The 21,901-nt window shown below is 39.1% G+C and overlaps 1 protein-coding gene across 1 annotated transcript in view; it reads right to left on the reverse strand.

Annotated features, from left to right (window-relative positions):
• Positions 1-5,124: 5,124 nt before the first annotated feature.
• Positions 5,125-21,901, reverse strand: part of CTNNA3 (catenin alpha 3) — a 493,584-nt gene continuing 476,807 nt past the window's right edge. Inside the window, exons 16-17 of the mRNA XM_062001246.1 lie at positions 18,361-18,495; positions 5,125-5,412 (exon numbers count right to left, since the gene is read on the reverse strand). Coding sequence (XP_061857230.1) covers positions 5,125-5,412; positions 18,361-18,495 — 423 coding nt within the window. The remainder of the gene's footprint in view (positions 5,413-18,360; positions 18,496-21,901) is intronic.

Genomic DNA, 21,901 nt, shown 5'->3' on the forward strand with positions numbered 1-21,901 from the left:
TCTTGATGCATCCCAGGATGCCATTGGATGCATCAAGATGCATCCCAGGATGCCACAAGGGCACATTGCTGGCTCATGTTTACCTTATTGTCAATCAGGACTCCCAGGTCACTCTCTGCAGAGCTGCTCTTCAGCAGTTCGACCTCCAGCCTGTACTGGTGGAGGGGGTTGTTCCTTCCCAGATGCAGGACTCCACACTTGTCCTTGTTGAACCTCACGAGGTTCCTCTCTGCCCAACTCTCAAGCCAGTCGAGATCCCGCTGAATGGCAGCACAGCCTCTGGGGAATCAGCCAGTCCTCCCAGTTTGATGTCATCAGCCAACTTGCTGAGGGTACACTCTGTCCCCTCATCCAGGTCGTTGATGAAGATGCTGAACAAGACTGGCTCCAAAACCCATCCCTGTGGGGAACCCATCCACTGGCCACAGGCCTCCAACTCGATTCTGTGCCATTGATCACCACCCTCTGGGCTCTGTCATTCAGCCAGCTCTTGATCCACCTCACCCTTCACTCATCTAACCCACACTGCCTGAGCTTTCTGATGAGGGATGTTATGGGAGACAGTGTCAAAAGCCTTGCTGAAGTCAAGTAGTTCTGAAAAAAAAAAAAAAACACCAAGCCCAGTAACCATCTTAGGAGAAATGATCTCACAGGGAAAACAAAAAATTAAGTTTTTTCATCATCTTTCTGCTTGATATTTAATTATTATTTAATTACTCTACTAAATATGCTCTTAAATTGCACTCCATTGGACAATTTCAGATGATTGCATTTGCTACGTTAACTTTTTCTTTCCAGCACCCCAGTGATTTTAGTGGATTATTAAAGAGGAAGTGGTTTATTAATAGTTGTGTGTAACCAGAGCCACCCCAGTGCTACAGGCAAAAGGAGATTCTGTAGAATAGGAATAGAGGCAGGAACCCAGAGCAAGGCTGAGGAGAGTCCCTTGTGCCTCAAGTGACTGTCAAGAGCTGCTGGCAGGGACTGGGAAGATGAGGGAGGTGAATTGTGCTTTACAAGGCTGTTCCAATTCAGGGAGTTGCAAGGCTGTGAGGCAGAGAACAAGCACCATTCACTCACTGAATCCAGGATGATGATGCACCATTTTATGAAGCCTTTTTTATCTCTGGAGTTTCAACAAAATCCATATCCTCTGCCAAAAATACCACATCTGCTTACCTCCCTTGGTTCTCCTCTCACTCAAGCCCAAGACTTCTTTCCTCCACTGCACATATTGCCTCTCTGTCTCTTCCAGTGTAGGACATTTGTTTTGTTTTGGTTTTAAATCCAACCTGAGGGAATAGGGTTTTATTTATCTTCTTATTTCCTGAGCCAAATATACAGGCAAATCCCCAAAGTATAACCAAGCACAATATACAAAGGATAAGAAGTACTTGGAAGCAAAGAAAGGCAGGTACGACCACACAGAGTTTTGCTGTCTACTATTGGTAAAGATTTACATATATCTCCTTCAAAAGCTCATTAACTCGTTGTATATACACATTTTCACTAAATGCTTCAACCATGGACAGAAAATAAACCACAGAAAATGCTTTTTCAAAATTGCTGCAGACCTTTTAGAACCATCTGGAACACCAGACCTGCATGATACAACATCAAGATGACATCAATCATCTTGTTCAGTTGAGATGCTGCTATAGAGCTACCCAAGTGATACTGGCTTAAGCTGGGGGAAAATGTACATTGTTCTAGGTGCAGAGGGGTTACCATATCTGTTTCCCACCTTACCCTCCAAAAAACAGCACCAATTAGTTATCTCAGAACACTGTTTGTTGGGCAAAAGAGCAGGGCTACAGAGGTGAGCAGAGGTAGAGGGACACACGGTTTTAGCTTTTCCTGAAGGCCCAAGAGATGAGAGGCCTTTCATTACTTGACAAGAGCAGCTTGCTAAGTAAGGCCAGTAATGAAGTAACTGGGACAAACTGTGAACTATGCTCAGCAGAGTCTGCAGTGACAGAAAGCGCTGTTTGCAAATTAGCATCACTAAATATTAAAGGAAACTACAGTAGCATTGAGAGCAGAGTGACATGAGCAAGTTGTTTATTGAAAAAATTCAACAGCTTGGAGATTCATGGAATTAGCATCCATATGTCCTCTTGTACTAAAGTGCTTCAACAATTAGAAGTAGAGATGTCTCATTTTTAGTGCTCCACTGAATTGTTTGAAACAAAACTTCCTTCAGTTGTCCTTCATACTTTGCTCTGTAACACAGTAATTGGAGAGAACAAGGCAAGGTAATGAAGAACCTGAGCTGCTGAGGTAAGAAAGCCTTGCAAAATTGCAGCCAAGAGTATAGCTTTCAAGGGAGATGCTGCTATGCTGCGGACACTGCAAACACTGAGGCAAACAACAGAGTGAGAAATTATACTCTGAAAACTGGGACTGGGAAGGAGTGAGTAGATTGCAGGATGAATCGAGTAGCTGTCTTTGAGTAAAACTTAGTGAGTAGCACATCCTCCTACGGCATTATTAATAGTGGCATAGAAGTGGTGGTCCCTGCTTGGCAGACCTCCTGAGGGAAATAACGAGCTAATACAATAGGCTCTTTACATCCCCAGGACTTGTTTCTTATTCCTCCGCCTCCTTAGCCAGGAATAAACTTTACCTTGTTATGTTTTTGCTTGGATTTGAACTTTAGCAAAAAAACCCAAAAGAAGTCTAGATATAATTAACTTATTATTCTTTTGGCTCTTTTCAGAAACCAGCAGTGGATTTTTTCTTGTTCATTTAGAGGGTTGGTTTTTGACTGATAAATTCTTTTGCAATAGAAATTGTAATGAAAGTTGAGATATAACTGGCTGTCAGGTATGGCCAAGATAAGAGAGTAGTGACCAGCCTTAAGGCAACTTAAATTAACAATAAACTGTACTTTAGTGATACTAATGCTAGAAAAACTTTAACCAGACTAATAGAGTACATTGACTGTTCCAGAAGGTTGGCATTCCTATAAGCAAAACTGTCAGGCTTTTGAAGTGGGTGTTCACTGGTATTAGAGACCAATAAGGAGATACACACAAAATAAATATCTCACAAGACTGAAGGTTGTCTTCTCTGTGGTGTATGTGCTTTTTATTAATAATGTGGTAACAAGATATTAGTTACAAACATTTGACATCAAGGTGACTATACCAAACATGTAACCCAGAGATATAAGAGAGTAACATCCCCAGAAAAAAAGGTTATATCAATTCACCTGCTGGCTTCTGGGCCTGAACCTTGCTGGGGGAGTAGGTAGTCTGAGGAGGTGGGCCAGAACCTGAAATGCTCCATGGAGACTTTGGCTTTAAAGTGTGATAAGAATATACACCCTCCTAAACTTTATACCACGCAAAATCTCTATCTCACCTCTGCTTAGTCTGCCAGCAGGCCTACTGAAAGTAGATTTTATGACCTGCTCTGTATTACCTGTGCCCACTCCAGTTGACTGTAATCTGCTTCCCACTCTGTTAGCTCTAAAAGGACTTAGAAGAGACCTGTTTACTAAGATCTTGATGCAAACTTGCTGGATAAAATTTGACTCATTTAGAAAAAAATTTTTCTTCCAAATCTCTGCTTTGTTTCATTTAATAGATAGTAAAGTTAGGGAAGGTGTAATAGTGATCTGTACAATTTTTAATTCATCATCACTATATGTTTCATGGGGTTTCATAACTTAACAGCCTAGAAATTATACTGCTTCACTGTCCTGAGCTTAGAAACAGTGGTTCCCCAAGAGGAAAAAAAAAAAACAAAACAGTTTATAGTAACTTTTGCTGCCCACATTGTGCTAAGTAGATGGACTGCTGTGCAAAATGTGGTAATAAATGACACAGAGCAGCAGCCCAAAGTCTGGAGCCACCTCTTAATGACAGTCAATGCATCATGATGTTCTGACATTTGAGGGAGCTCTTTTATCTCAGTAAATACAAAAAACATACCAAAAGATCTACTTAATTGCCAAGCAAAGACATCTTGAGTGACAGTGTAGTCTGGGAAAACTTGGTAACATGACAGGGAAGATAAGTTAGATTCTTAAAAAAAAAATATCTGCCCAGGTGGATTTTGGATTCAAATAGATTTAGAAAAAAATTCCTTCTCTTAAGTATCTTCCAGAACCCTGACTGCACTGATCTGCAACACATGCTTTGAGATATAGCACAGCCATTTAGTAGGTTGCTTGCTGGCACTGTCCTGCATTTAGGACTCCACCATCATAAGAGAAGTAATTTAGATCACGACAGTTACTTTGCAAAAAATGTCACCATTCCCAAGATTCAGGGATATGTGTATTTCTCATGCTGGTCTCAGAATAAAAAATTCTTTCATATTTATTCTTTTGTGAAGTGATTAGAAAAGTTGTTTATTGTCAGTGTCTGATTTATCTGAACTTCCAAATGCAAAAGGAGATTTATTAGAGCTTACAGAATAGACTAGGAAGCAGAACACAGGTTAATGTTTCAAAAGTCCTTTTAAAGAGCTATTATTACTGCTATGTTGCAGTCAATGCTTTTTGTATTGCATTCTTATATTCATGTTGTAATTCTTTTTGTGTTTCATCAAACATTTGCAAACTTACATTTCCAAGGCTAAGCCTTGAATGAGAGGAGCTACTTCCCTCTAGATAGGAGTTGAGGGCCTATGCTCTCAGATAGCATCAAGCAGTCCAGCTGATTTGACCACATTGTAATGATGCTGATAAAGGATCTGGCCCAGCAGCACAGTGTTTAAAAAGCTGTATGTCATAAAATACCTGTAGTTTAGTATTGGCCACATTCCTCCCTGGTGAAGGAACATCCAAGCCTAGTGAAGGCAGCATTTTGGGTAGGTTGGCACATTGCATCATCCTTTCAGATACAGCACGTCTCACAGTGTATCATGCAAAGTGCCCAGCGGAAAACGTGCCAGTGTAACATGACAGTTTGTCACTGCAGAAGAATGGGGTGAGGTTGTTTTCATCTGTGTGCTTCTAAGTAATCCAACAGCATTTCCAAATAATTTAAGCAGGCGTTATCTTGCAGATGTAGAGAAAAGCAAAATCTTAACATAGACAATTATTAAATAAGTGCAGGAAAAGATGAAAAATCATGAGAAATTCAAGAAAGGAACATGAAAGATGACAGGATATTAGACTATTTCTCTGCCTCTAAATTCACTCATGACTTGAACAGGATGGATTCTCTTCTTCGCAGAACCTTTTCTGACAGCCGCATAGATTTCTTCTGGCTTCTCTCTTTTAATTAACGGCTTCTTCTCTGGAGCCTTCATTCTCCACATCACAACAGGATGTCGTGGGCCAGTAGGACTCTGGATCTTGATAATCTTTGTGGATGCAATATAGGACATCTTCACTGTCTGCACCACGGCATTCATTAAATTTTTGGCAGCCTGAATTAGTGATGTGACGCTATCCAACTGTAATAGGAAACAGAAACATTAGCCTAGGAAGCCCGTCTGCTTTTAATCACAGTGCACTCAGGAATGGTTAAAGAATACCATACTAAAACCTAATTTCTTTCTTTTCCTTTGGTGGGTTTGATCATTATATTCAAGTTCCACTGCTAAGACTTAAAGTGGTAGAGATGTGTGCTGGTGGAATATAAATGTTTATGTAGATAATGTTTGTTGCTTTCTTTTTTTAAACATGAATTCATGATGCTTGTCTGCAGGGTCTCATTGCAATTACTACTGATGGGTAATGAAACCAACTCAAAGGAGAGCTGTGAAAATGTGACCTGTTTACTTCCTTTGTATCAGCACTAGGCAAAGTCTCCAGCTGCTCCTGTCATATTCCAGGCTCCCACACATGCTCCTGAGCAGAGCTGGGGTGCTGTGAAGTGGCTGGCTTTGTTAGAGCTGCTGAACCTAGTCTCGGCGGCCAAGATTTTTAAGGGTAATTAAGAGTGAGATAGCATGCAGAAATGGCAGTGACTGTGTGGCCTCTCAAACTGTTTAATTGATTTTCCATCAATACTCATGCAAATAGGAAATAGCGTATTTAATTCAAACTGAAAATCTGCTAACTGGAACAAAAATGACAGCTTTAACAAGCGAGTTGGCTCTGCCATACTGCTGTGTAGTGTAACACAAGCCAACTCACTGATTGCGCTGCTGCCTTTCTATATTTGAGGCCTGCAGGCTGTGCAGTGTCTGTGGGCTGCAGGCAGAGTGCTGGGGATACTTCACTGTCTCAGGCACCTCCTGAGCCCCGGCGACTCCAGCAGCCAAGCAGAGGCTACTTGCACTGTGCAAATGGCAAATACAATCCTATGACGTGTATCAAGGAGAAAATGCTTAATCTCAAACTCCAGGCAGAAATCTGGTCCAACATGCTCCAGAAAGAGATTTCAAGCAGGCTGCTGTATGCAGAATGGAGTTACTACTCTGATGGAGAGACTTATCAGCTTTGAGGGTAGTAGTCTCACAAAACCAAGAGCAACCACAAGTTTTTGACAAAGATGAACACTTGTGAAAGAACTGATGCCTGTAATTGGCCATCAGTATTACTCGAGCCCTCATGTTCTCAAAATAGATTGATAAGGCTCAGGCTCATCTTTTCAGAAGTAACAGGAACAGCAAACACATAAAATGGGGGGCAACTGGAGGGAGTGTGTGTATGAGGGTGTTCTTCTATGTCTTGTGCTATTTTAAATCGCAGTGCCCTGTGTAGCCGTAGCAAATATTGCTACAGCTGTGTTTAATGTTAGGCATTGTGTGCCATCCTGGGCACTTCAGAAGGTGTCACCACACATGCAGCAGTCCCAAACAGAACCATCTGAGGTGAAACGTTTACAATTTTGGTTTTTGGCTAAATGGAAAACAGGGGTTTTTTTTTGACAAGGTCGACTAACAGCTGAATGATTCCATATTTCATTTTGAGTAGAAAGCTTTTTGTACAATTAAATTCCTTTTGGATTTGTTTGAAATAAAGGCTGTCATTCCCCCTCAACTTAAGGTACCTTTGCTGTTGCACAGTACACCACAGAACTGATAGGGACAAATATAGGATCACCTCGGTGACCTGAAGGAGTAGCTTTTAAAAGGAGACTCCACACTCATATTTAATTAGAAGGCTGGCAGTTTCAATTTATAAAGGAATCTCCAGACCAAATGCCTTTAAGGAAGCCCTGGTTTACATACTTTTTTATTTATTTAAATATTATTTAGCATTTAATACTTATTACTTATTTATTAGTATTTGGTTTTATATTATTACATATTATTTAAAGAAATAAATTCTACCTGAGGCATCTGCCACTTTTTTTATATTCTTTCCCAAAATAGGGAAGAGGAATGTTAAAGCCAAATTTGTTTCTGTGTGCCAGGATGAGAACATTGTTCGTATTAGGACAGTATATAAACTTCAAATGTGAGATGGTCTGCTCCTTAAAGAGTACTCATGTGGACACAAGCAAATGTGGGTGTACACACATGAAAGTAAGAGAGAGTGCACACTGTTCAGGAATATTTGTCACTTGAACACCAAGAATGCTTGCTATGGTTTGGATGTAAAATTAGTAAGGTTACTCTGTGTAACTGGCAAGCCTACATTTCAACTTCTAAACATCCTCTTTGTTGAAACATTTGTCTTCTGTAAAAACAATGCAATCCATCCTCTAAAAGGGCCATTGGTTTTGGTAGGAGAATGATCTTGCATGTTGCCATCTGGCCTAACCACTGAGTCTTCTGCACTTACAGATCTGCAAACTGAGTTATCAGGAAAAAGATCAAGGTCTTCTCCCCTTTGCCAGTTCAACTGAGTTACCAGGTGAGAGGAGTGTGTTATTGTTTATCTTCAGGTTGTGTAACACTTTATACAGATACACACAAATGCAAATAAGGCAGTAATAAATATGCAGCCAAGGGGCTGGATTGAGTTGCATTTTGGAAATGCCTCTGAACTGGCAGAAACACCCTCCAGTTAATATCACATTTACTGCTTCTCTCTGGAAGTATCGAAAAACCCAAGTTATTAATTCCCTTGCCCCACCCAGCAAGTTGAAGTAGTTAGTCTGGTTGAATGCACACATATGTGTGATGACAAACTGAAATTATCTCTATACTCACAGAAAAGGTGTAAAATTCACCAGATGGCCTCTAAAGTTTATTCCTTGCTGCAGCATATGAGCCTTTTAGAAAGGATTTCCAGTTTATAATTGTCATGTAATCTTTGCCTAGCAGTATTTTAACATAAGACAATAAGGATATTTGGGGCCAGTGATTTATAAACTTAACATCAGGGTAGCAGGCTGCCCACCCACTCTGCTGGGTTTAGCACTACAGCATAGTTTTTGTGATACGATTTGACATGAAGTTCAAAACATATTGTGACCTTCAAGCCTAAAGCTTATTGCAAATGCTGCTTTTAAGCCCAACATTTTATGAACTTCCAGGCTGTCAGTGAGGTGTTTTGCTCAGAGGCCGTGTCATTAGGCTCCTGATAACACCTATCCCCAGGGTATCCCTTTTTCTAGGGATGCTGACCAGTGTTGTAGTATTAGCTCAGTGGCAGATTCCAAATTTCAAACTGCTGAATACTTTCCATCACGATGTGTATTTGGTTAGAAGGAATAAGGATAGAGTCAAAGCTTCATATAGACTTTTTTTCTTTCCTGCTCACCAGAGGATTAAATAGCTATATGTGAATATTAAATATATACACATTCACCCTTAGTTTTCTGTATGTATCTCAGACTAGTCTTACTTTTATAGAGAAAATACAGATACCTTGAGGATGGGGGGAAAAAGGAAAAAATGATTTCTTAACTGCCTTTAAAGTTGTGGAGAAGCTTTTTGACATTGTTCTTACAGACAGTACAAATCAGGCCATACATTTTATCTTTTTTTGTTTCTAGAGAGCAGCTGATTTTTATATCTCAACACCAGCAATGTCACAGAGCTTGGTATAAATCTATTGTTGTTCTGTAAATCTAACGTACTCAAGGACTGTCTTCATTGGATGCTTTTATCTCAGATACTCAGCAGGCTCTTCAAGGTCTCATAACATACCTAGGAAAACTGATGAAATGAAACTTGACATAAATTGAATGATTGATAAAATATTCATTGAGCATTTAAGTTCATTTCATTTAGACAGATGTAGTTGCAAACTCCTCAATGTGTGGCAAGTGGTACATAAAGATTCACTAGCAAAGCAAACAAACAAGTCCATCCCAAACTAAAAGCTGTTACTTTTTGCCTAACTCCCAGTTTCGCTCTTTGGGCAATTTCCATGGAGAAATTCCATTCCAGCATCTACATTTCACAGGTCTGACTGTGTCAGTCACAACACTAATTAATGAAAGGATTTGGGAAAAGCATCCCTTGCTTTATCTTTCCTCATCTAAACATGTCACTGGTCCTGTGTGCGGACTTTGTTTCCATTGCCATTTCCATTGTGGGAAGAGGCACAGAAGATAAACCTGAAGATCGTTTTTTTTTTTTTGTTTAAAAACCCAATCACTCAAATGCCACCACCATAAAAAAATCAGACTGGCAAAACTCAGACTGAAATCAGCTCTTTTCTTGTCTCCAGTACTTCCCTTCCTCTTCTGTAATGAGTCCTGTGTGCAGCTAAGCAAACTCTCCTTCGAATAACAAAGCTGAAAAAAGGGAGTTCAGAAAAACTTGAATTTTGATACTTTTTTTTTCCATTTTTTTCAGATTTTTGTAAAATCATTTTTTGTTTTGGCAGTAGCAACAATCAATTACTGTAGAAGTTTAACAATATCATAACTGATATAGGCAGTTACCATTATTTGATATTCAGATTGATTAAGAGAATGATGACTTGGAAATTTAACGTCACTTTCTCTGTCAGTGTTTTCTGTTCAGTATACTAAGACATGCTTGCCTTGTCATGTGTCAGTAGGAGTTGTTTCCATAGCAGTTAAGCAAATCTAGAATTTCCTTATTCTCAAAGCATGTAAATAAGTCAGTCTCCCGCTCACATTCTTTGCGTAGGTTTGCAGACTCTGTGTCTCTGACATAAAGAAGTAGCAGACAATTGCCCCCTGGAATAAAGCTGTAAGAGACTATGCAAAACACTACTTAGAAAACATTTATTGATACGTGACATGCAAGTCTGCTAGAACTCCAGTTGTGATACTCTGATGGGTCTGCTGTGAGCATGAATATTTTTGGCAGGAAACTGAGGTTTTACTATTCAAGTAGAGGTTTAACAATTGTCTGTCTACGGTCTCCCAAGTCCTGTTTAAAATTCAACCAGACTTTTCATTTTTCATACAGGTTAAAAGTAAGAACCCCTGGATACACAATTCTTCAAACTGTTTGAAGTCTGAAGTAAAACTTCTTTTGGAAACAAGGTCAGTTATTAAAAATGTATTTTAATGAAACTGCTACATTTAAATACATTCCTAGAAGCAATTTTTCTTTGTTACACTATACCAAGAGACTAGGACTGGATACTTTTATTTCTTTGACAACTACGTCTGAAACTCACAACTTCTATGTTCCTATGAAAAGCAATGAGCTTCTGAGTAGTGCTGCATGTAAGGTAAGGTGTACTTATTACATTGTGCTTCTCATTTTCTTCTTGCCTTATTACTATGTGCAATAATTTGCTGTTCTGAATGATTTTTATGGTTCTTTCACTAAGATCACTATATAAAAGAAAATTATTTAATCTCTTAAAAGTAGAAGAAAAATCCAAACAGGAGAACTATTAAGAGAAATCCAGCTGCTGAAGACAATTTTCCTTGGCCTGGGCAGAATTTTAACACCACTGACTTGCCTTGTTTTCCAAGCTTAAGATATTTAAATTTCCACAGATTTTTTCTCCACCCAGAATAGTGATAATTTCACTTTAATGAAAATGAAGGACAGTGGAACAGTGACATCAGAAGATGCATGTTCAAGAAAGCACAGGAAAAAGTTCAAGAGTTGGCTTTATGTTTCCCCACAGAATTGCAAGATGATACACAAAACCTATCACAGATTCCATTCCAGTAGAGGTTAGACTTGGGAATGTTGATCAACAGCTGGCTGAACATAAGCCAGCAGTGTGTCCAGGTGGCCAAGAAGGCCAATGGCATCCTGGCCTGGATCGGGAACAGTGTTGTCAGCAGGAGCAGGGAGGTGATCATTCCCCTGTACACATCTTTTGTGAAGTGGCACCTCAAATACTGTGTCCACTTTTGGGCACCTCTCTACAGGAAGGACATTGAGGTGTGGGAGAGGATCCAGAAGCAGGCTAACAAGCTAGTAAAGGATTTGGAGCACGTCTCATATGAGGAATGGAGCTATTTAACCTGGAGAAAAGAAGGAACCTGAAAGGAAGTTGTAGAGAAGTGGGGGTCAGTCTGCTCTCCCTAGTAACAAGCAATAGAACAAGAGGAAGCAGCCTCAAGTTGTGCCAGGGAATTTTCGGTCTGGATATGAGGAGGAATTTCTTTCCTGAAAGGGTTGTCAGGCATTGGAATGGACTGCTCAGGGAGGTGCTGGAGTCACCGACCCTAGGGGTGTTTAAGAGACAGGTGGATGTTGCACTTTGGGAAATGGTCTAGTGGTTGATAGGGCTGGGACAAAGGCTGGACTCAATCTTAAAGGTGAAACAATTCTATGATTCTATATATAAAATAAGCCCAAAGGAGATTGGCCACTGCAATTCTATTTTCCTGTTACTGCAAGTTGCTCCCTCCTGAGGCCCTTTGCCCACCTCTCTGTGGCATGCTCTCTCCTTGAGATCTCAGAGAGCTTTCATCCCCAGTTGTGGAACTGGCCTCAGGAAACCTGCCTCGCTCTTTGAGTGGGGAATCTGGGGATGGTTATTTTCAGTGAGTTGATTTTTCCTAAAATGGCTATTCAATTGGTGTGTCTCTATCTACATACTAGATATACGATGCTCCTCAAGGGTATCTGGGGTTTGTTCTGCATTTTACCCATTTTTCAGGTGGAGAAATTGAATCTAATGAACTCAACAACTAACAATTAACAGAATCTGCTTCAGGCTGTGTAGGATTCAAAGAACTGAAATTGAGTCCTATAATTAGACCAGGCCCTGTGTCCAAGTTAAATGATAAGCAACTTACATAAGTACTGTAAAACTGTTTCTCTGAAACACCATAATGAAACATATGCTTAGACAGGCACTGAGCTCATTCCTTCCCAAGTACTGCTACTTTCATTTGCTGGAAGGTTCTAAAAAAAGAAAACTGCCTTTTAAACAAACAGATCCTTGAGAAAAAGGAGAATAATGGTTTAATATAAATCTTTCTTTGGTTTATGAAGAAATTGGAGTGCTTGTTGCAGTAATCTTTTGCATGCACTGAGGCTAAAAACTGTAAAATAGGTCCTGATTTTGGTAATTGGCAAAGTAATTATTATTAGAAGTCAACTGTCTTGTAGTGTATGTTACCAGTAATAATCTTGCTGCTTTAAACTGCTTCTCAGTAGATGCAATTAAGAAAGCAATGGAGCTGTCTGTGAGTAACAGGAAAAACATATCCCTTGCTTTGCTTCCAAAGGCCAGGAGGTCTATACTTACCAGCATGCACGAGGCAAAAGCAGGGAAAGATGTAGCGTTTTACATAACAGCAAGCAAAACAGTGAAATGTGTCAGTCAACTCTTAGTAAAAGAAAATTTTAAACTAATATACCAGCATGTATTTTAAAAAATACTGTTATAAGAAGTAATTTCAAGTGTACTGGAAGCCCCTACGAGTAGCTTTCCATCATTAGTTCAAACAAACTGAACCACAACTTGCCAATGATATGGAGGAATATCAGCAAGGAGAAGCAAACTGGTTGAACAAGCAGCAGCAGCTGTGCCTCTGGCACACACGGGCATCAGCTTTGTCAGAACAGCAGCCAGGGACTCACAGCAGGGCAAAAGAGAGATTTTTTTTCCACCGAAGGTCACACAGCAGTCAAAGTAGGATGGGGTATGGAAGTCAGTGGAACAAACCACCTATAATAAATCAAGTGGGCTGTTACAGTAGCCAATATTTAAATATGATTGCCAGCTTGCTGCTTAGGCCTTTTGTTGCCTTTCTTCAAGTCCTACAGGAGCTGCAGCTAGGAAGCTATTTGGCCCATCTTGTCTTTTTGGAGGAAAAAAGCAAATCCTAACAGAAACCCTAGAAGGGACTGAATTGCACTGCTTCCCATCTCCCCTCCTACCAAAGGGGCAGCTCTTTAAGAGTTCACCACAATGACAGCTCTTGGTGTGTGGCTCCTCTCTAGCAGTAACTGAAAGCCTCCAACTGTAACAAAGGCATTAAGCAGCTTGCCAGCTGCTGCAGTACTCATGTCTTGGCTGAGGCAGGATTTCCCTGGGGTATGGTTATCCAAGGGTTGGGACTGTAGTAGCCAAAGGCTTGCTGGCAACCACAGATAGCCTGCCTTGTATTTTACTACATGCTAGCTTATAACTTTGACTCAATATGTTTTAAGCTGTGGTATACAGCTTTCAAAGCTGAGCATGTTCATAGCAATGTCGTGCAGTTAACTTTTAAATGGTGTGGTAACTTGGTGGTGAAACAGACAGTTAAATTCAGCCATGAATCATGAAGTTAGAGGTATTAAAGCACCTACATTTGGCACAAAAGTGGACTTACTTTGTTAAGTCTGGTTCTTGAGATACCAACAGGAAGAGTCAAAGATCAAATTAGACATTTGCAGGAAAAGAGAGTGAGAGTAAAACAGCCTTCAGTGCACAGGGAAGACTGACTAACCTGACATCTTTTCTATGCCACTTATCGAATTCTATGATACTGCAAGTCCAAAAACTCTCTCTTCCAGATTTGTTTCCTTTTTAAGGCCAAAAAGCATTGTCACTCTTGCCAAATACAATATAGAACGAAGTGCAAGAAGATAATGACTATTAATAGCACAGACCAGAATTGCCAGGCAGAATTTAGAGCATGCAATGCTGACATATATGTTAATTTTCAACCCTGTGATGGAATTCTCTTTATTTAAAGCCACGGTTGGGGAAAAAAAAAAAGCAAGCTGGCATCATGCAAGCCTATCATTGTGGGCACTTGTAGATGGATTATCTACATAAATGAATGTAATTACTGTCAATCTGCAACTAGCAAATGTTACCCCAGTATTTTGTGCCTGAAGAGGCACAAATTTATTCTAATTAATGGAAGGAATTTTCCATTTCCTGTTTCATTACACCTAGTGAAAACTGACTAAATCCTCACCATTTTTACTTGTGCCACTTACAAACTGGCAACAACTCCAGCTGCATGATTTTAAAATGTAACTATGTTATGGGAGCATGAAAGACTAAATACCAATCAAAGAATTTTTAATGAATAAAAAAAAGCACAGAGCACTGTGAATTTATTAGAAGCTAACGATTCACACATCAATTCTTCTCTTTTTCTGTTCCTGGTCCTTTTGTAACCCCTGTAGCCGCTGAAGGTACTGGAGCTCAGGGAAGAGCATTGAGAAAGGCAAGTGTCCACCTGACTGCAGCGAGAGACTTCAAGATTGTATGTCCTCAAGTCAAAAAAGTCACTAATTGAGGAGTATGGGCTGGATCCTTCCCAGAGCAGTCCAGCTGCCCCAGGTAAACTGGCCTATTGAACCTACACACTAAGGATATGGCAGGGTATTAATTTTAAGTAAAAAAACTTTCCAAGAAAGGTTGTCAGACAAGTGTCAGTGGGGAAGACAAGAACGAGGGCACAGGGGGATGCAGATGAAAAACAACTGAAGAAGATAATGTGATAGAGAACGACTGACTATGAGCTGTGTTTGTGGATTACAACACACTTATTCATAACTCTCTTTGTTGTCATGGGAATAAGTCCCAAATTGAACTATGCTGGCAGTCCCCACTGCCTCTGCAGGTACCGTGCTCCTACAGATGAGAATCCATTTTCCTATTGACAGAGATACAGGTACCCTTATACCATGGCATTGCTGACCACTGGGCAGTAGATAAGATTAATCTGTAATGTCATTATATGTCTACTTTACTTTCTCCTCCATAGGTTTATTTAGAAGAAGATACTGGTAAAACAGATGTTGTGACTTAGCTCTATTTCAAGACGGTTCTTTCTTTTACAGATATACAAATAATGTGACATAACAGGACTACATCCTCTGCTCTTCATCTCTCTATTCTTTCTTCTGACTTGGAATTGAGACTTCCAGAGAGTTGTTTGTTTGTTTTTTCCATGAACCGCTACTCTTCTTGTGAGAAAAAAAACCCCAACTTTTAAATTCCTTGATGATTATTTAAATCCAAGATCCTTACACAGAGCTCTTATTGTCAGAGAAAGGGAAGTGTGCAGGGGATGTAAGTAAGTGCCATCTTATATCTGTACAGTAGTGATTTTATGTGTGGATTTGTGGTTTGTCACCAGCTTTTGCTGTCATTTTCACCTGGTACAGCAAAGCTGATTTCCCGGTGTAGAAGCTGGTATTACCCATCTGAATGTGGAAATCTAATATCTCACAAGAGGGGAGGTTTCCTCTTTGGCTTTTCTGGTTGAATACGCTAAATTGCAGCTCCTAAGACAGACAGCAGGTAAGAAAAGGGAACTTCAGGGAGCCAAAGACAGACAGCTGAGGAATGACCAAGAACAGAAACTTCAGTCTTGAGCATACCCATATGCAGGTACAGGTGAGCAATCACAGGAAACAGAAAGCAAAAAAACAATCAACGTTTAACTATGTTTGTTTCCTAATGCCCTTTCTAATACACTTTCTTCTGTAGCAGATTTTGGTTATCCAGAGGAACGATACAGTTTCAGGTATTTTGAGACTTGTGGGAGATTTTTTTACATAATACAGAATGAAAACTTATACTATTTCCAGGAGCGTGTTCTTTATTTTTTCCTTAATCATGCCTGATGTCTCACTTTCTAGTAGACATTCTTTATTAGCATAAACCCATAAATGAGAGAAGATCAGCTACAGTTCTGACTTCTTAAAAAAATAACTTTGCTATTGATTTATTGATTTGAACAAACTCTGAAGATTTAGTACTGTTGCATCAGTTATAAAAACAAAAACAAAGCAAAAACAAAACAAAAACCTTAGAAGAGTGAATTTCAACTGCCGGAACAGATACTTGACAGATGACCAGGGTATAGATGTTCTGTCTGCACATTTTCTTTACAGTTTTTCCTTACTGTGTTTCCAGATCTTCTGTGTGTGTGCAGGGGAGATGGGGAGGGCTGGGGGTAGAGAGATGCTCTGTGCTTTCTTATGCAGAACTTTGTTTTATTGCTTTTTTGAAGGCCAGCTAACCTACATGATCAAATTCTTCAGTAAGTCCCCACATGGACTTTCATATCCAGAGTTTGTTTCAGCTTTTGAAAAAAGCAATGCAATAATCAGCCATTTGGTATCAATGGTGAACTTCTCTCCCTCTCTGCTTATCACTTTATCCATACATCATTTTTTTTTAATGCCCATATTCACCTAAAATTGAAGCAAGTTAAACACAGATAGTTCATTACATATAGATTCACACAAGCCTTAAAGAAAACCATCACGGTTTTGTTGCATTTTCATCCCACTGGGACAATGAATGAATTTAAGTTTGGGGTTTCATTTTTAGAATTAGAATTTTTGTACCAGCATCATATACTTCCCACTGTTAACATATAGGTGACACGATAAAATGGTAAAGAAAACAATGTGAGTATCATTACAGCAGGAGAAAAATCCAACAAGAACCAAACTAGGCTTCCAAAATATCTTGCAGTGAGTTTACCAATCAGTTGTGCTCAGTAATGGAAACTGGACCAGGAAGATTACAGATGTTATGTAGCAGGTGGCATGCAGAGTTTTATAGGTCAGGGATCCCTGTGAATCCAAAGTTAGAGAAGTAGTGGACAATTCAGTTGTAATTTACTAGTGAGCTAACCTCATATTTCCAAATTTCGGTCACATAGGAATGCCAAAGACAAATAATAAATCTCTGCTAGATCTGATAGAGGCCATATAGAGAAAAAAAGAATCTCAAATGACAGGAAAAGAGAAACTGCACAGTCAGAATTTGCAGCAATGCTGCTGGTTGCACAGCTTCAGTGGACTTCAGGGCAGGTTTATGCAGATTCAAGGTTTGCTCTGTCTATTTATCTATAAGTCAATTATGATCATGGAGACATTACTAGAAGCATGAAAGTCGGGGTAAAAAGTGCTGGTACTCAAAGAAAGACGTGAACAATTTATGTACAGGTGGGTGGGAGAATAAAGTACTGCAACAAGGCCTCTAAGCACACAGAGGTATGTGGATTTTGTTTTGTGACACCATTGAGGGTAGGTTAGAACACATGGACACAGGGCAGGAAACAATGATAGTAATCCACACTGCTCATGGAATGGCTTGTAAAAAGAAGGAAGAAACAGGTAATGATGAGAAACTTCATTAATTTACAAACCAAGTGCAAACAAGTATTTTCTTTGTAAAGTATACATTCAATTCAGAATTACTTACCTGTAGGTTTCAGGACTCTAAGTAAGGTCTTTAAATTATCATTGGAATAGCCAAAAAAAAAAAAATCCCACAAAAATCGGGGTTTCAGATCTCACATTGGCAATAGAGGCTTCATCTCAGATTAGTTTATAAAACCATATAAAATGTACTAATAGTTTTAGTGATATATGTACTCCAGACTTTGTGAATGTGATCTTAAAAGGAAAGTATTGAAATGGTAAGAACGTGGGGTGGAAAGCTTTTGCACCTATTTTTTTTTTACCATTTAGTAGATTTTGTCTTGAAACCCTAATCCCATATGCTACAGGTGATGACACTAATTATCAAGGAATACATGACAGTGAAAGCTTTATATGAATGCCTGAGAGGTTTGTGCTGAGAATAAGTGCATAAAAATTTCACAAAATCATAATACAGTATGTTTCTACAGCTAATGATACTTGGCTGTTATGGATCTGAAATTAATGCAAAACCAAGAATTCTACTGACGAATCAAGTCCCTTGCTCTTAATTTTAGTTATATCTGTACAAATGTTGAATATCCGTTATCATTGCCTTCTGAACTGGAAGTACATCTCTGGAGATTTCTTTCTGTGTACAGACACACACACGTGCATACTCTATACATGCAAGTAAATTAACCTTGAAATGTGTCACCAGTTCTCAAAAACAAATTACTCCACAATAAAAGTGAAGAATATTATGCTCTGAGAATTTATAAGAATAAAAATCAACAAGGGATTGCTCTTCCTTTAAAGCCACCAGTCTTATACTTCACTGTCATAGATTCTCTGTGTTAAATGAGTATAAAAAACGGTAGGGAATAAAACAAGAGATTCAGTTCTATACTGGAACATCTTGCAAGCACAGGAGAAACACAGTTCAAATTTAAAATTCATTTTGATTAACAGAGTTAATACTGTTTTCCTACTTACAGCAGACATGATGAGCTCCCCACCCAGATTCTGGATTTCTGCTTTAACTTGACTGCAGATTTTGAGCTGATGGGAGTACAGTTTGATCTGTTCTAGGTAAGCCAACAAATCCTGTTTGCACGATTGGTCTGGACACTGTAGATTCAGACAAAAACAATTAATAAAGTGTTTCAGAAACTGCTGATTCAAACTTTTGTGTCAGACATCAGCCTAATCCTTCACTGAGTATTCAAATTGTATGTGAGTGTACACTGCTTTTCACTGCATCTGTATCAGGTTGCTAGTTCATTCCTCTTGTGAAGCTTTTAAACAAAACAATCAGAGAAGCTGAGAAGAATCCCCATAGTCACTTTCTATTTAATACTCCTGTGCTTTCCCTAGCAATGTTTCAGAATCAATTCTTTAATGTATGGAATAATTACTTTCCCTTCCAATCCTAAGAGGCTATGATTTCTTTTTAAGAAGATATCTATGTTAACAGTGATATTTATGTAGGGAAATGTAAACAGAAATGCAGAGCAATGATAACATTCATATAAAAACACGCTGTATCTTACGATCTATGGAGCTTTTGTATTCTGTCTGCAGTTTACTCAACTTGATCTACAGATCAGAAACAGGAAAATAAAAATGTGATACAGAAAACTTACTGATTTTGATACTTTTAACAGCATGGTTCTGTTTTTTGTTTTGTTTGTTTGTTTGTTTTAATTAAAATAGCACCTTTCTACCCCCATTTCTGTGAATTCCCAAAATTATAGAATCTTAAGGGTTGGAAGTGACCTGAAAAGATTATCTAGTCCAACCCCCCTGCCAGAGCAGGACTGCCTAGAATAGGTCCCACAGGAACTCATCCAGGTGGGTTTTGAATGTCCCCAGAAAAGGAGATTCAACAACTCATCTGGGCAGCCAGTTTCAGTGCTCCCTCACCCTCACAGTGGAGAAATTCTCTGTTGTGTTTCTTTGGAACCTCTTATGTTCTAGCTTGTAATTCTAGTGTGTCAGCCATTTACCCCAGTTTAGTATCAGCAGCAAACATGCTGCCAGTGCCCTCTGTTCCCTCATTAAGGTAATTAATTAATCTATTGAACAGTACTGGTCCCAGCACTGACCCCTGAGAGACTCCACTAGATACAGGCGTCCAACTAGACCCTGCCCCATTGATCACAACTCTCTGCCTTCTTCCTTTCAACCAGTTCACAATCCATTTCACTACCTGATTATCCAGCCCACACTTTCTCAGTTTTGCTGCCAGGATGTTGTAGGAGACCATGTCAAATTTTTTACTGAAATCAAGATAAACCACATTCACTGCACTACCACCATGTATCCATCTGGTTACGTCTTCATAAAAGGCTGTCAGGTTGGTGAAACACAACTTCCCCTTGGTAAACCATGTTGACTACAACTGTAATCCCTTTTAAGCATCAGAACTAATTATATCAAGACAGGATGTCTTGGAACGAAATACTTGCTCCTCCATTTTTTTCTTTTCTGACATAAACTCATTTTTTTCTTTTTTTGCCTCCGACTGGAAAAAATGAAGAGATGAGCAGATGAGGCACCATATATAGTCTCTTATCCACTTCAAATTATCCATTAATTGCTAAAGTTCAGAGACAAACCTAATGTAACCTTATTATATAGTAATCATATAATAATAATGGCAGGCCAGCCACATGTACTGTCTTCCTTATGTACCATTAGAGAAGAAATATGTCCCGTTTTAGGAATACCGAAGACTATACAAATCAAAGACTGGGAAATTGCCACTCAAGAACAAGACCTTGAGGTTAAAGTAGTTTTACTATTCGACTGCACTGGTTCAGTGCTGAGTAGCATTCAAAAAAAGTAAATAAAAAACTTGGCACTATTAGGAAAATACTTCTGAAATGTAATTGTGAAACTGTACAGCTCTGTGATACACCCACAGCTTTACTACCCTGTGTAGAGATGGTGCATTTTTCCCCTCCCTTGCCCACTATAAGGCACAAAAGAAAATAGGAAAAGGACAACAAAGAATTTCATGAAGACAGGTGTTCTTTCCTCTAATACAGACCCAAGAGCTTACTAAAAGTAACTATTGAGTTCAAAACAGAGATGTTCTTTACACTGTGGTGTTAAGTTGCAGATACTTTTGTTGCAAAATGGCTCTTCTGAAAGCTTACACAGGTTTAAAAAAAAAAAAAAAAGGAGGGGGAGCAAAGTAAAGACAAAAATCAAGGACACTTCAGTGTATCAAAATGTTATCAATAAGTAAAATCCTAGAATGGCTGTTGGAAATGATGAGACCATATTACGGAAATACCACGAAACACATGCTGTTATCTCACCCAGGTGTGTATATACTCACCATTAATATATGGGCTAAAATGAACCTATGGTCCAACCAGGTATGCTGATTTTTATGTTCTTTACCCATAAAATTTTACAAGAGGCATGGAACCAAGGCAGGGACTAACAAAATGTAAAGAAGAGGCATTTACAGGGGTAAAGATAATATTCTGCACTACTTTAAACAAAGTACTACAAGAAAAGATTAAAGCCTCACACCTTATAGCATATCCCAGTCAACCATAAACAGATGTTAGAAAGAAATGTACTCTGTAGAGAGGATATTCCATAAGGAATCCTCTGCATATTGCTCAGAAGCATCTGGTACAAGCAACACTTGCTCACTAATGAATCCAAACACTAGGCTGCAACAGAAGGACAATTAATAAATTCTGAGTTTAATCATCCCACAGGCAATTGATAGTTATCAGTTTCATGTCTCACATTTGGAGCTAGAGATCCTGGCAAATATGTGTGGTCCTTTCCCATACATATTGAAGGTAGCAGGGTGTTAATAAGAGCTTTCTGTAAGAAAAGAGTCAGAACGGAATTGCATCCAAAAGATGCTGTGGTGTTTTACCCAATAGAAGTAGTATCCACAGATTTGATAAATTATGCAGTGATTAAAAACACAGGAAAACCAACATTCAGAGTCTGAGTGAGAAAGTCATTGGCACATAAGATCCAGTTAAACAATTGGGCAGGAAGTTCTGGTTGTGAACAATATGTTCTTGCTTAGATTTTAGCTTTTAGCTAACAAAGACAGTACCATTTGACTAGAATCTGAATCTGTCTTCATGATGATTATTACTCAGTGTAATCACACACAGACTTACTACCATAAATGTATCATTTATTGCCACTGTTTGTTAACTGTAAGCTTTCAGTTAAGGTCATCCTGTTATTAGATCTTTTTTGGTACATCTGCTAGCATTGTATTCATTTTTAAAGAATGCCTTTTCATCTTACTTTTAGGGAAACTTTTTTTCTTTCTAAAGTATATGAAATCAGCTTCTAAGGCCGGAGACTACCTGGTTCTATAGAAAGAGATGTTTCATACTGATTGCTATAGTTCTAGAATTTAAAGGTAGTTGATGTTTTATTGCCTCGATGCACTGATCCTGACCGAGGCAACACCACTGTACATCAAGCAGTTAGTGACCTATGTAGCAGATAACCAAGCAGGCCCAAACCCAGGCTGTGCTGT

This window comes from Colius striatus, chromosome 8 (assembly GCF_028858725.1).
Source record: "Colius striatus isolate bColStr4 chromosome 8, bColStr4.1.hap1, whole genome shotgun sequence".
Classification (NCBI taxonomy): Eukaryota; Metazoa; Chordata; class Aves; order Coliiformes; family Coliidae; genus Colius; species Colius striatus.